This window comes from Rhinolophus ferrumequinum, chromosome 11 (assembly GCF_004115265.2).
Source record: "Rhinolophus ferrumequinum isolate MPI-CBG mRhiFer1 chromosome 11, mRhiFer1_v1.p, whole genome shotgun sequence".
NCBI lineage: Eukaryota > Metazoa > Chordata > Mammalia > Chiroptera > Rhinolophidae > Rhinolophus > Rhinolophus ferrumequinum.
The window spans coordinates 72,149,966-72,163,249 of NC_046294.1; the positions used below are offsets into that span (position 1 = coordinate 72,149,966).

Consider the following 13,284-nt stretch of genomic DNA (forward strand, 5'->3'; position numbering starts at 1 on the left):
TTTTTTTCTCTTTGGGCTGCGCTCAGCCTATATGGAGCTCACAATCTTGGAGAGGCTTGGTGATTTCCAATTCTTTCCATGATTTGTGTGTAACTATGTCTCATTCTAGAATTTGACATTAGGAAACTTGCTTGCCCAGATACATTCTCCAATATCAGCTTTATCAGTAAGAAAAGTGAGAGTTTGCTTTCCCAACTGTGTGTTATTTCTCAGTGGGTTCAGAATGTGGGTTTGGATGAGGGATGCAGTTTATTGGGCCTCTCCAACTTTAAAGGTCCAGACAAAATAGAATGCTAAACATTGGTTTAATAAATGTCTTCAATATTTAATTATTATAAGGCACATGGCTTACTTCTTCAAGTCCACAAAGTATAAAATAGGCTTAAAGTACAGTGAGAGTTTTGTTTATTACATAATAACTTCCTGCAAAAAGAATCAGGTACCTCAAAATAACTGTTGAATCTTTACCCAATAGATATTGATGACAGGCCTGGTAACTTGCTCTTATAGTTTTATTCTACTTTGAAGCAGAATTCAGAGTAAAAGACCTCTTGAGGTTTATTTTAGGGCTATGAATTTATTGATAGTTATAGTTTTTTTTCCAGCACATGAACAATACTGAAAATAAGCAAGTTTAAATTTTTATGATAAAACATCTCCACTCCTCTTGAATTTACTTTTTCCTTGCTGGTACTAAAATCAGATGATGAGTTTAATGGTTCTTTACATCGAAACCAAGTATTGGTTTTCATCACTCGGGTAATATTCTTTGTCTTAGGATCATATTCAAATTGCTTTGATCTACGGAAGAAATAGAAGAATCCTAGAGAGAGAAAATCATGATTAGTTATCTTGCACAACTGTATAATGGTTCCATACTTTTTAATTTTATGAATATAGAATAAAATCATTGAACATTATGGAAAGAAAAGAAACTTGTGTGATATATAAATACATTTAATTTTATTACTATTACATGAGAAATATTATTATTTTTATTTCCGAGGAAGAAGCTAAGGTATAAAACATGAACTTCAAGGGGCTTACTATCTTTTCAGCCGGACTGGTTTATGCCAGACGTTCTCACTAGCTCTCAAAAATGTCTCAGTGAGGGGGAGAAGAAGGTCCCCATGGGTATGGCCTCGGGCCTTACATCCTCATTTACTTAGATGTGTTTTACTTTACCCATTTTAGGTTTTGAGGTTCTGTGTCTGATATCATTGGAATAAAAGGTTGTATACCTCAAAAACCTTTTTGAACTCCTGTATACTCCATGGTCTAGGCCATTGTCTTTAAAGATAATAGTAGGTGGACCGGTACATTTAATTGCCTGAGGTTCTTTTAAAACTGTAGATTCCTGGATCTCACCCATAATACCACGGCCTCAGAAACTCTGAAAAATTTGTAGTTTCACGCACAAACCCTAATGTATATTAATGTATATTAAACTATATACATTATAGGTTGAGAATTATTGTTCAGGTTATGTGCTTAGTCATTTTTTACATTTAAAACTCTTCAGGGGGTATCTTTTAGGAGGTATCTTGGATCAATGAGAAGTAAAACTAATTTTGGTACTTGCTGCATGGATTTAAAATGGTGTAACAGAGAATACAATTCAGGACTTACTGACTCAGCTTATGATGATGTCCACAGGATTAAAATGTATTATTACATGTACTCAAGAGTAGTAAAATTACATTAAAATGGAAACATTTAAGTTTCTGTGTTGTCTTCTTTTATAAAATCTTCTAGTATCCTAAGAGTTTAGGTCTTGATACTTACCTTTATGCTGGAAAGCAGCATCAACTCGGACACCAATTCCTGGAAAGTATTTTACCACTCTCTCTGGGTACCCTTTGTCCATGCTCTGGGTCACTTCGTCATACCTGGATACATGGATTTCAAAAGTTTCCAGGGGTTCTTTGCTTTGGGAGCTTAATTATTCTACTGCCCAGCTTGGAGCCAAGCAGTGATGTGGAGAAAAAGTAAGCCAAGTAGAGGAAAACTATTTGGATCAATGATAAAAAAAGTATGGCAAAGATTATGTTTTGTTGAATCATTTATAGTGTCTTGAAAACAAGAACCAATAAAGGAAAAAAACCTCATCATTTGTCAGATTGATGTTATTCTGAGGAAATATTAAACCAAAGTGAGGGCTCAGCTTGGAGCTTTCATAGATTTTGACTGGATATGTTTGTGTCTTTGGCAATTTGGTTGACATTGCCAGCTTTATTATTTTATCTTATCTTTGTTTTTTAAGTAAGAGAAAGATCTTTGGACTCATTAAAACAGTCTTTGGTTTGATGAATGTCATCTACCTGAAATTGCCTTCAACATAATTGATTTTAAGATTATAGGTTAGTTTTATCTTTGTGTTAAAGTGATGCTATGTGAATATTTTTCTCCAGAATAAGAGAAAGGAATCAATTTTTTGTAAACTTGCCTCCAGCACCAATTGCCCACAAAGAAGTAGGTTTTTCTTGTGTTGTGGTCACAAATAGCTGCATCAATTTTCTTCACATATCTTGGAAAGCCCAGCGTATAGATGGATTTGGGATAGTCTGGCAAAACAGCATATCCTCTGATCATCCAGAAATTGTCATCTAGAAAGAGAGAAAGGGTTTACCTTATGATCGATTTTCTAGAGTGAGAAATAGATGTCTTAATAAGTTTGAAAATAATTAGATGCCTAGTTCCTCTTAGGTTCAATATTAGAGATGTAGTAATCTTATGTCTCCATTTATTCTTACCACTTTCTTTAGCTGCTTATATCATTAATATTACACAAATAATATATACCTATGATTAATAGTGTGCATACCCGTGTCAATTGGTTTCATTGTACCGATTGCTTTTCTAACTCTGACAAAAGAAATAAGTGTGTCTGGACATGTTCTCCTAAATTTTAGCACCCAAGTGTTCTCAACGACAAGTAATCTGATAAAATTCTTATGAAAAATAGTGTTGCTAAATTAAATGTAAGATACCAGTTAAATTTGAATATCAAATAACCAATGACTAATTTCTGGTATATGTATATCCAAAATGCAATATTTACTAAAAATAATTTATACTAAAAATTATTTATCTCAAATTCAAAGCATCTTGTATTTTTATTTGCCAATTCTGGGAATGTAGAACAAAAAGGGAATATAAAAGAGAGATGGGATACTTTTATTTGGCAGAAAAAAGACTGTCTTTTAGTTTCTGTCATACTGTGTTTTTAAAGCTCCTGTGTAATTGGGATGGTGTTTCTTTTCACAACCACAGAGAATCCCTGGATAGTTATTCTTTATGACAGGAACCTAAGTTCAGGCATATGGGCTGGGAATGGGGAAATCATGATGGAAAAAGTTACCTTTAAAAACCAGAATTTTGTCTTTAGGGTTCTCATATGCAGCTTGAATATCAGCTGGCAGAGATGGCCAGAATGAAGAGATTAATTCAAATTCAACATCGGTGATATCACAATAGATCCTCCATAGGTTCCTGTGTTACAGAAAAAACACTTTACACATACAGCCTATACATATCTATGTCAATGACAGCATTGCAAACTGAGGCTTGTCTTTGATCTAATTGGCTGATATACTCCTCAAATAATTTACAGCACTAACACAATTTCCCTCGGCAAATGTAGGGGGGGTGTGAGTTTAGTTCTACCCTTCGGACTGCCAAGGTCAGGACGTGCCTTTGTGCTCACTCACTTGGGTACTTAGAGTAGAAAGTTATCCATGGAAATCCCATAAACAGTACTCAGTACGTACAATGGCCTCATTTTTGCCAAAGCAGCAAAACTCAAACATTCTAAACCAGCACCAAGCCTTCTAAGAACTTGCTGGTGTCAATTAGGGTTTCCAGGCGGAATTCCCGCCCGTTCTCAGGAATTTTTTTCACTTTCCCGTTCCTGAATCCCAAGAAAAGTCGGTCGGGAAATCGGGAAAATCGGCTCCTTGAACCCAGGTGGTTGGTAGTATCGGCCTTCACTTTGTGGAAACGATTCATCATGGAGGACAGAAAACAGTTTATATCTCGGGATTCCGGAACGGGAAAGCAAAAAAATTTCCTGAGAACGGGTAGGAATTCCCGCCTGGAAACCCTAGTGCCAATGTTTGCTAGAATGAAGAAATGTTATCGCTGGTGTGACAAAACATTTTCCCTTCTGGCTGTAAAGTTCTGAGTCTATGAATGAGACTTGAAAAAATCCTTATATTTTATTCCCCTTCCCATGCTGGCAACCCTTCCCTGACAAGTGGTCTGTCACCTCTGCTGTTAGGAGCATAAAAGTGATAGTATGTCATTATAGTGCCAGTTGAAAGGAGTCTGATTTCAAACATTCTTTTCTTTTGCCTTTATATCTTTGTCAGATGGTATATGTCCTGATACGTTGTTCTAAAAAAATGGTTATGGTATATACATAACTAACACACCATGCTGCAATTTAAGTCCAACAAATTATACATAGTGTGAGAAGAGATTTCCTACTATAATTAACACTTTATTAATGCAACATTAAGGAATGGTCTGCTGATATGTGTTTAACAACTGACTGCAGGTAAGAAAAATTCCTCATTTTTTTTTTTTATCTGCTGATTTCCAGAGTGTAAACACTCCAACAATGGCCAGTTTCAAACTACCAAAGCCATGTGAACTGAAAATTTAACAATTGGATCTTGAAATGGCATATGTCAGCTCCAACACACCACTGGGATTGGTGTGTTCTTTAAGCTAGGAAGTCACTGAAAGTAGACTCCACTTCACCTTCTTATATAATACGATGGCAATTTTAAAATTTGCTTAAAAACATTCAAAAATCAATTTATCAGACAGGTAAGAGATATATGCACATAGTAAAACATTTGAACAGTATGGGCGGTTACAACATGAAAGAAAAAAAAAGCACACTTTTTTTTTTTTTAACAATCCCTATGACGCCTTCTTTATCCTGAAATCTCTTGAAAAGAAAAATCTCCATAGGAAGTTAAGGTATTTAAGGGAATGGGTTTACCTGCCTTTAAAGAACATTACTTCTCTGCGGAAAGTGGTGATAGCATCAAAAGTCAAAGCAGGGTCACAGGCATGGGGTACGGTGGGTCTCTTTGGCTTAGCAGGTACCTTATGCAGACTTCCTTTGATAAGAAAAGAAATACCACAGTGAATCAAGACGGCATGTGGAAATACCTACAGGAGGATCTTACCAAAGTGAATATTTTCTTCATGATAATATTTCATGAAGTGATTTTCTCAGCTTCCTTCCTGGAAAACTTCCTATTTAGTTCATGTATATTCGTATTTATGATGTTGCTCACCATAGATGGATTGGATTCCATTGATATCATCCTGAGAAAGTGGGTATTTGCTAGGATCCAGGGAGACATAATTTGGGAACATCAAAGCTGTTTGATCATTGGAGTGAGAGAGCCCCAGTGAATGACCAAATTCATGAGCAGCCACAAGAAATAAGTTGAATCCTTAATAAAAACAAGGAAAACAGGAGTAGATGAGTTACTCCTCATCTCAAAAGGAGAATGGTTACATCTAAGATTAGGAAGTAACTAAGAGGAAAGAAGAAATGGCTTGCCATACAGCAGATAATTCTTATACGCGGTCTGACAATTAAGTTTGCGAACTCATCCTAGAAAAAGTGCCACATACCTCATTGCTGAATATCACTACAGTCACCTTTGAAGTACTCCCCTTGGGAAGCTATGCACCAACACCAATGCCTATTCCATCCTTCAAAGCAATTTTGGAACTCTTTCTCTGGAATGGCCATCAGAGCTGTCGTCATACTATCCTTAATGTCCTGAATGTCATCAAAATGTCTTCATTTCAATATTTCCTTTTTCTTCAGGTAAAGAAAGAAATCATTGGGGTCCAGATCAGGTGAGTAGGGAGGGTGTTCCAATACAGTTATTTGTCTACTGGCTAAAAACTCCCTCACAGACAGTGCCCTGTGAGCTGGTGCATTGTCGTGATGCAAGTGCTGTGAATTGTTGGTGAAAAGCTCAGGTCGTCTAACTTTTTCACGCAGCCTTTTCAGCACTTCCAAATAGTAAAGCTGGTTAACTGTTTGTCCAGCTGGTACAAATTCATAATGAATAATCCCCCTGATATCAAAAAAAGTCAGCCACATCGGTGCAACAAGTTCACGAACTTAATTGTCAGACCTCGTATGCATATGAAAAATATTTATATGAAAAATATTTCAACACTAATAATTGATATCAGTTACATCATGGAGAAATATAACCCAGAATAAACAAGTTGTGGTAAATAGGTGTCTCAGAAATGGCTAGTATTTAAAAAATTGAAGCTGCCAGCGTTGGTTGTTGCTAGGCTGTGCTGTATGTGATCGTGCTCCTCCTACTTAATATTTTTCAGAGGTTCTCCATTGGCTGTAGGATAAAATTCAAATACCATAACATGCCCTTCCATGATCTACTCCCTGCATTTTTTTCCAGCCTCATCTTTTATTTTCATATTCCATGAGCTAGCCATATTGAATCATTTGCATTTCTCGCCTATGCCATATTTTTTATAATCTCTGTCTTAATATCTCCATTCCTTCTGTCCAGAATATTACCTCTCCCCACCCCCCTTTAGTGTAGCAATCCTACTTATTCCTCAGGAATGCACTCTGGAGTCATCTCCTTCAGGAGGCTTCCCTTATCCCCCCAGCTCTTATCCCGACTGAGTTAAATGCCCCTCTCTGGGCTTCTGTAGACTCAGTGCTTGATTGTGTCATAGCACATAAGACATTAGGCATTGTCTATTTCTGTCATCAAGCTGTGCACCCTTTCAGTACAGGGACCATGTGTCAACTATCTTTTATTCTTGGTGACTGCTAAGCAGCTTATTAATGGTGGGTGCTTAATAATGGTTGCTAGGTATCAACGTGTTTATTTGGATGAAAGAATGGTTAGATGTGCCTCCTATACAAGACCATAGTATAACCTGTACTTATCCATACCAGAAGTCTTACCAGGCATGGTGGAATTCCTTTTTATTTCTGTCCCTTCCACTAGACTTTAAGGTTGTGAATACAATAGAATGTTCTTGGACTTGCAACTGAGCCTATGGGTCCTAGGGAAAAGACTGGGACTTACATGATGGAAACTTGTCCAGTGATATTTGCACAAAACACACATGGAATGGCAATGGCTTATTTCATGGTCTTTCATGCTTTTCTGCTCTGGCCCTTGCTGTTGCCCCTTGTCTGGCTGGCAGGATTACTGGGTGAGCTTTCAGACAGGGATGGAACAAGTAACTCTTTGAAAAAAAAGGATTCAAGCTTAGGTCATCTAAATGAAGCCCAAACTTTTATCCTGGCCTTCAAGACCCTCTATTATCTGTATCCTATTCACTGTTTCAGCCTTCTCATCCACCATAATTTTAATACTTGAGTAGGTTGGTTTATTCTGCCTGGAACACTCTTTATTCCCTCTGAGTTCCGGCTTAGGCTTCAGTTCTCAGGTTTGGCATCACTTCCTCCCCTGGCCTCTGTATTTGGGTCGGAATTTCTTTGATGTGCTCCTATTATATTGCCATTGTTTCCTTTATCCCTGTGTTGATCGTACTGATTTGAATTGCCATTTGTGTGCGTATCCCTAGACTGTAAAGCCCTGGAGAGCATGGCCTGTGTCTTGTACACCATTGTATACTCTGTTTCTATCATGGAGCCTGGGTCACAGTAGATGTTGAGTAATAGATTGTTGAATCACTTCATTTACCAAATATTTGTAGAGCATTTATCATGTGCTGACAATATTACAGGCCGTATCTGATCGGAGGACAATGATCACATCTCTGCCTTCTTGGAGATGTAACTAAATAGATAAATTATACACTGGTACCTTTGTGAATATTTATTGCTGTGCCTGAAAATCACTTCAGTCGTCATCATCATCAATACTAGTAATCATCAGCATAATCATCAATGTCAAATACTCTGAATGTTCACTAAGGGCGAGTGCTTTGCAAGGTGTTTTCACCTTTAGTACGGGTAATTTGTGTCACCTTCCTGCAAGAATGGCGTTCTTAGCCTTATTTTATAGATAAAGAAATGGAGAGTAAGAAAATTAACTTGCCCAGGGTCCCTCAGGTAGTAAATGGGGAAGCCCAGAGTCGGCCAAACCACAGACTGTCGCTCTTTCCACATCACAGCACTGCCTCTGTCACATCTGAAAGTCCTGTTTCAGTTGTTTAGTGCATGTGTATGTGTAACACAAATATATTCACATACAGGCTTGACACTGGCCTCCCTTTGGGAGATTCTTGGGAAAATCTCTACTATATGTGCTCAAACCCCTCCGCCATCACCATGCAATGACTTGTCCTTCTCGCAAGAAGCAGTGGGATGAGGAGACAACTGTTGTCTCTTGCTCGGAAGCAAGTTATACTAAGACTTTTGCGCCCTTTTCCCAGACAGAGTTTACACATTCTAGGAACAGAGGTTATCATATATCATACATTATTGTCACATTTTATATTAAAAAATCCTCATGTGATTGGAAATTACGTTTGCTTGAGATTTTTTCCTGTTTTTAATTAGCAAGCAGGGTGACATTTTCCCTTTTATGTCACTGAGCTAAGAGTCATACAGTTGGGTGTTTCCCGGGGCCCACAATTTATACCTTGAGGGAACGTACTAAAGCAGTTAGAAGACAACCCATTTGGGTTCTGTTGCTTGGTAATCTACCCAGAACTCTGTGGAAGGCTCCATTTATCCTCTACCTAGCTCAAGAAAGTTTTGCCAACTTGGGGCTCAGAATTCTTTGGACTTTTTCGTAATCTGCATCACACCTCCCTCTTGGCAGACGGTTTACAGCTGTGTAGACAATAATAATTACTACTAAGTATTGGATTTAATAGGGATACAAGGACAGTGAAGTCCTTGATTAATCTCTGCCTCCAGATATGAAAGTAAAGCCTGACCAAGCAAGAGAAGTCGTCTTGATTTTGGCAAGCATTAGGATATTTCCTATAACTGCTTCGTTGAACATATCCACCTGCCTTTAGGCCAGATCCAAAGAAGTATTGGAACGTGTCTCAGCAGAAGACACACAACAAGAATAGTCCATTCAACTCCTCTGTCATTTAGATGATGGTGTCACCCTATCTCCTTCATCCTCTTGTCGGTGATGCTCACTTATGTGGCAATGGCAGTAACCACCCCCAGACTTCCCCTGGTGCCTCAAGTCCAGCCAGTACTAACTCATTTACCCTCCTTGATCACTAGCCCTTGGAAAAAGAACTGCGTCACATCTTGCAATCTTAGCAATGCGTGGCCATGAACCATTTTGTGTCACCGGCTTTCAGTTTTGAAGAAACTATAAAATTGACCTACAGACTATCTGGAGTTACTTGGGCAGGAATGAAGGGTGACCCGTACACCACCCATCATCAGAGCCACCATCTCTGCTTTCCTGGAACCCTGGATACCAGATGCAAGACCTAAGATGACTGTTGTCAATGATAGGAAAAAAAGAGTGGAGAGAACCTGAGAATCTACTGAGCTCCTTTGTTTGATGCACACAATTTTAGTGTAGTAAAGTTTTGTTTTGTTTTGTTTAAAAAGTAATAAAATATCTCTTATTTTAGTGTCAAGCAGGCCCTTTAGGAGGAAAAAAATCAACCCAGTTGTTCTTAAGGAGGTCAAATATAAAGATTATGTCTAATTCCTTGGCAGATGGGTAAAGAGTCAGAAGAGGAAGTTCATGCTTGTAAATAGACCTGTATAGGCCATGAACCCACACACCGTCCTTCAATCACTAACTCAAAATTACCACCTCCCTAGAATCTTCTTCCAATTCATACCCACAGATGACTTCTACTGCTGATACAACGTATAGCATATCCTGCCATGAAGGTGGTATGTACGTCTAGACCTTATACATACACAGATCATTAACCTCTGAAGGGCTGGAACTTTCATAGTACAATGCTGTGGTTCGTGCAACACCTTGCGTAGTTCCAGACACACGGTGAAACTTCAGGCACTGTGAGTGCACGAATGAATGTATGAGTAAGTGAAGATTGCTCTGATCATAACAGGATTAGCAACTTTATGAGCGTGTTGTGTGGATAAGGCTCTGAATTGTATAAGCACAATTGTCTGAATAGATAGTAAACATTTCCATCAGTGTCATCTTGAAATATGGTAAATTGTGAGGAAATTGGGAAGTAAGAAGCAACTACTCGTAATTGCGAAGCTATTCTTTTTAGGGATTCTTTAGAATAATAACATTTTGTTTATAAAGAAAATTGGGCTTACCTGCTCCGTCCTTGGTCCAGTTTTCATCCTCATCAAAGTGAGTATCTCCACCCAGTCCCAGACCAGGAGGAAAGGCATGGCCGAGGACGCCCAAGGGGCCATCAAAATAACGAGGACACCGACCATGGACTAAGATACAGTTGATAAGAAGAAAAAAATCAGCCTCTTCAAAGCTCCTGAGATGAAAATAGCCATAGTTTTCTCTGTTGAAAACCTTACCTCGGGTCCTAAATGCAATCATGATGTCTGCAATCCCCTTGGAAATCTTAGTGAATTTTAGTGGAGTAACTTTGCTCCATACTTCTAAACCTTTTTGGATAGCTTCATCCACGTCAGCTCGTGCCATATCTGGAGTGTAGTTCACAATTCTTAACAATTAACAAAAATATGTCATTTGGTGGTTATACATGCATGTATGCACACATACTACAAAAAGAAAAGCATTTCTCTCTTATTAACCATATACTGCATTAACTTTTGTTATGGTGCTATTCTTACATTTATATAATACTTTACTATTTAAATAAAGTACTTTTTCAATTCTCTCATCTGCCCTATTAATCAGGTAGTATTATAACACTTTAACAAATAAGACTCAAAGAGGTTAAATGACTTCCCTAAGATCACACACTAAGTGGGAGAGCATTAGTCTCAGGTATGTGTTTGCTGTGTATATGACTGTATTATAAATGTTCTAAAAAGAACTGAGATTTATTTTCTCAAATGGCTTATGAAAATCAGTCTTATGCATGCATCACATGTTAAGAGTCTCACTGGAGAGCCACAAAGAGTTAGTTTCTCAGGAAGATTTTCTTCTTGTTTATATTCCCTTTTTTGTTAAACCTATTTTTATCTCAATCCTTAAGACTCAGTAAGATGAAGGAAGAACTATCAGAAAGACTCTTTAGGGCCAGTCATGAGGGCTCTAGAGAGATAATCAAGGTCATTCACTCTGGGTTAGGTCACAGGAACACTTCATACTCTTTTTGCCAATGAGCCAGCTCCCTTTCACGGAGATGCCCGGGAGCAAACGCCATACTTCCTTTCAGGGTCCATCTGAGATTTGATAATTCTAACTCACACACGTCTCTAACATGAATTGGTTGTGCTCTAAGGTCTCCCTCTTTTCTCTTGAGCACATTTCATCTGTACCTTCAAGCATGTGCAATCAGATGGCAGTACTTCTGGTCCTGAGCTTACATGGAGGTGGCAGAGGTTAGAGGTTAGAGCAGACCTGCCATAGCCAGTCTGCTGGTAAGAGCTTTGTATCATGGTAAATAACTTTTGTTGCAGTTTCTCTGTGTGCTTACATCACAAGTTTGTTGGGAGGATGAATAAATGAAATCTTTGAGGTGCCATGTGCATAGGAAGTGTGCAGTAAAAGAAACTATTACTATTTTTGTTCTTTGGAGGATATATTCATGTTTTTGTTTTTGTTTTGTTTTATTTTTTCTTGTTCTTTTTTTGTTTTTTTATTTTTTGGGGTTTTTTTTTTTTGGTATAGAAGGAAATAAGTTTGCAGTCGTATTACCTGTACGTGAGGTTGTATTTCCTCCACCCAGGGAGTGTGTACCCATACTGACCCACATCAGGAACCCCACACCTGGGTGTTTTCATGACCTCAAGAGTGTTTGAGTCCAGTGTTCCAGTCACTGTCAATCCAAAAAATGCTTGCATTTCCCGAAGTTTGCCGTCTATGAGACTGCTGTTCTTGCTTTGAACAAGATGACTCCCTTCTATTTCAAGAGAGTAGAACTGGTTGAGATACACCTGACCAAAAAGACAAAATAAGGCACAGACTACTGGAGAGCAAATCTCCATCACAGGATAAAACAAAATTGTCTGAAATATTTTTTGGCAGTAGGCAGGGAAAATAAGTAATAAGGAAAAGGAAGGAGTGAGGGAGGAAAGAAGAACGGAAGGAAACAAAGAGGAAAGAAAGGAATCACCCTGTTTTTTTTCAGATTCCAAGAGCTGGTTGAGCTACGTGTCACTCGAATTAGCCAAACCACTCAGCCCATAAAACTCCAAACCTCCACAAAGGAGAATTAAGCTTCTTCTATGTGTCAAAATATCACATATCTTACATATTTTTACTGTTAGTTTTATTTTGGTGTTTCTTTGAAACAAATTCTAGAAGAGATAGGTGATTTTTCATTTTGTATAAATTCAATTGATTTAACCAACTGTAGCAAATTAACTGAACTGCTTTTTAGAGGGAGTGTCCAAATCAACATATAAGGGGCTCCAAATTATAGTTGGAGCCTCCTGGCTGGTCTAGAAATGCTTTTAGATGGATCTCCACTTCTTGCAGGGCTGGCCCCTTTCTTCTCTCACTAGTTCCTCACTTGTTACCATTGCTTAAAGTTGTGGCAAATCCCGCCTTTCCCCCTTTGCACCCCCACTTTCCACCCCTCACACAATTCCTTGATGTCCTTAGAGATAGGAAAATGAAAAGCAGCTGCTTCTCACAAAAGAGTCTTACAGGACTCTTTTCTAGGAATTTGCTGTCTTTTTAAGTCCTAAGACAACCAACAAAATGATTTTTTTATTTATAGTCATTAATAACATTTATTAAGCCAGTACCTGAGCCAGGTGCATGTTTTCTTCATCTTCCATCTTTCGGTCTGTAGGATACACGGAAGAAAATGTGATTAAAAGCACAAATAGAAGCAGAAGGCTCTTCATTCCTCTCTCTCTTCAGTTGAAGCCTGGCTCTGTTTGCATAGAATTTAGAAAACAATAGTGAGACGTGGCATGAATTGGCTTGTATCATCACTTAATTAATAACAGAAAAAGGACATTTGCCACGAAGTATGTCATGATACGCTTTTCTTTTTTTAGGTTGAATTGATTTTGCAATCATGATCTGCAGAGCTACTCTTCATTACTGAATAAAATATAAGATGAAGTCAGCCTCAGAGTTACTTTTGTCCTTGCAAAGTTGAAGGTTTTCCTATCCATAAATTCTTGAGAATTTATAAAATATTTTTTTGGGATGAAAC

General features: G+C 38.1%; 1 protein-coding gene across 1 annotated transcript; it reads right to left on the bottom strand.

Moving 5' to 3' along the window:
- Positions 1-572: 572 nt before the first annotated feature.
- On the bottom strand, positions 573-12,993 carry MMP27 (matrix metallopeptidase 27). The gene is made up of 10 exons (XM_033120870.1): positions 12,866-12,993; positions 11,811-12,049; positions 10,499-10,647; positions 10,280-10,408; positions 5,313-5,474; positions 5,012-5,132; positions 3,362-3,492; positions 2,447-2,606; positions 1,786-1,889; positions 573-823 (listed from the first exon to the last, which is right to left on the bottom strand). The coding sequence occupies exons 1-10, from the start codon at positions 12,965-12,967 to the stop codon at positions 588-590; spliced, it is 1,533 nt and encodes a 510-aa protein (XP_032976761.1). The 5' UTR covers positions 12,968-12,993; the 3' UTR covers positions 573-587.
- Between the last annotated feature and the right edge of the window lie 291 nt (positions 12,994-13,284).

Coding starts and splice junctions, on each gene's coding strand:
- MMP27 (XM_033120870.1), bottom strand. CDS start 12,967: ATGAAGAGCCTTCTGCTTCTATTTGTGCTTTTAATCACATTTTCTTCC. Junction 10,648..11,810: donor AAATACAACCTCACGTACAG/GTAATACGACTG, acceptor TTAATTGTTAAG/AATTGTGAACTACACTCCAG. Junction 5,133..5,312: donor TGGAATCCAATCCATCTATG/GTGAGCAACATC, acceptor TTCTTATCAAAG/GAAGTCTGCATAAGGTACCT.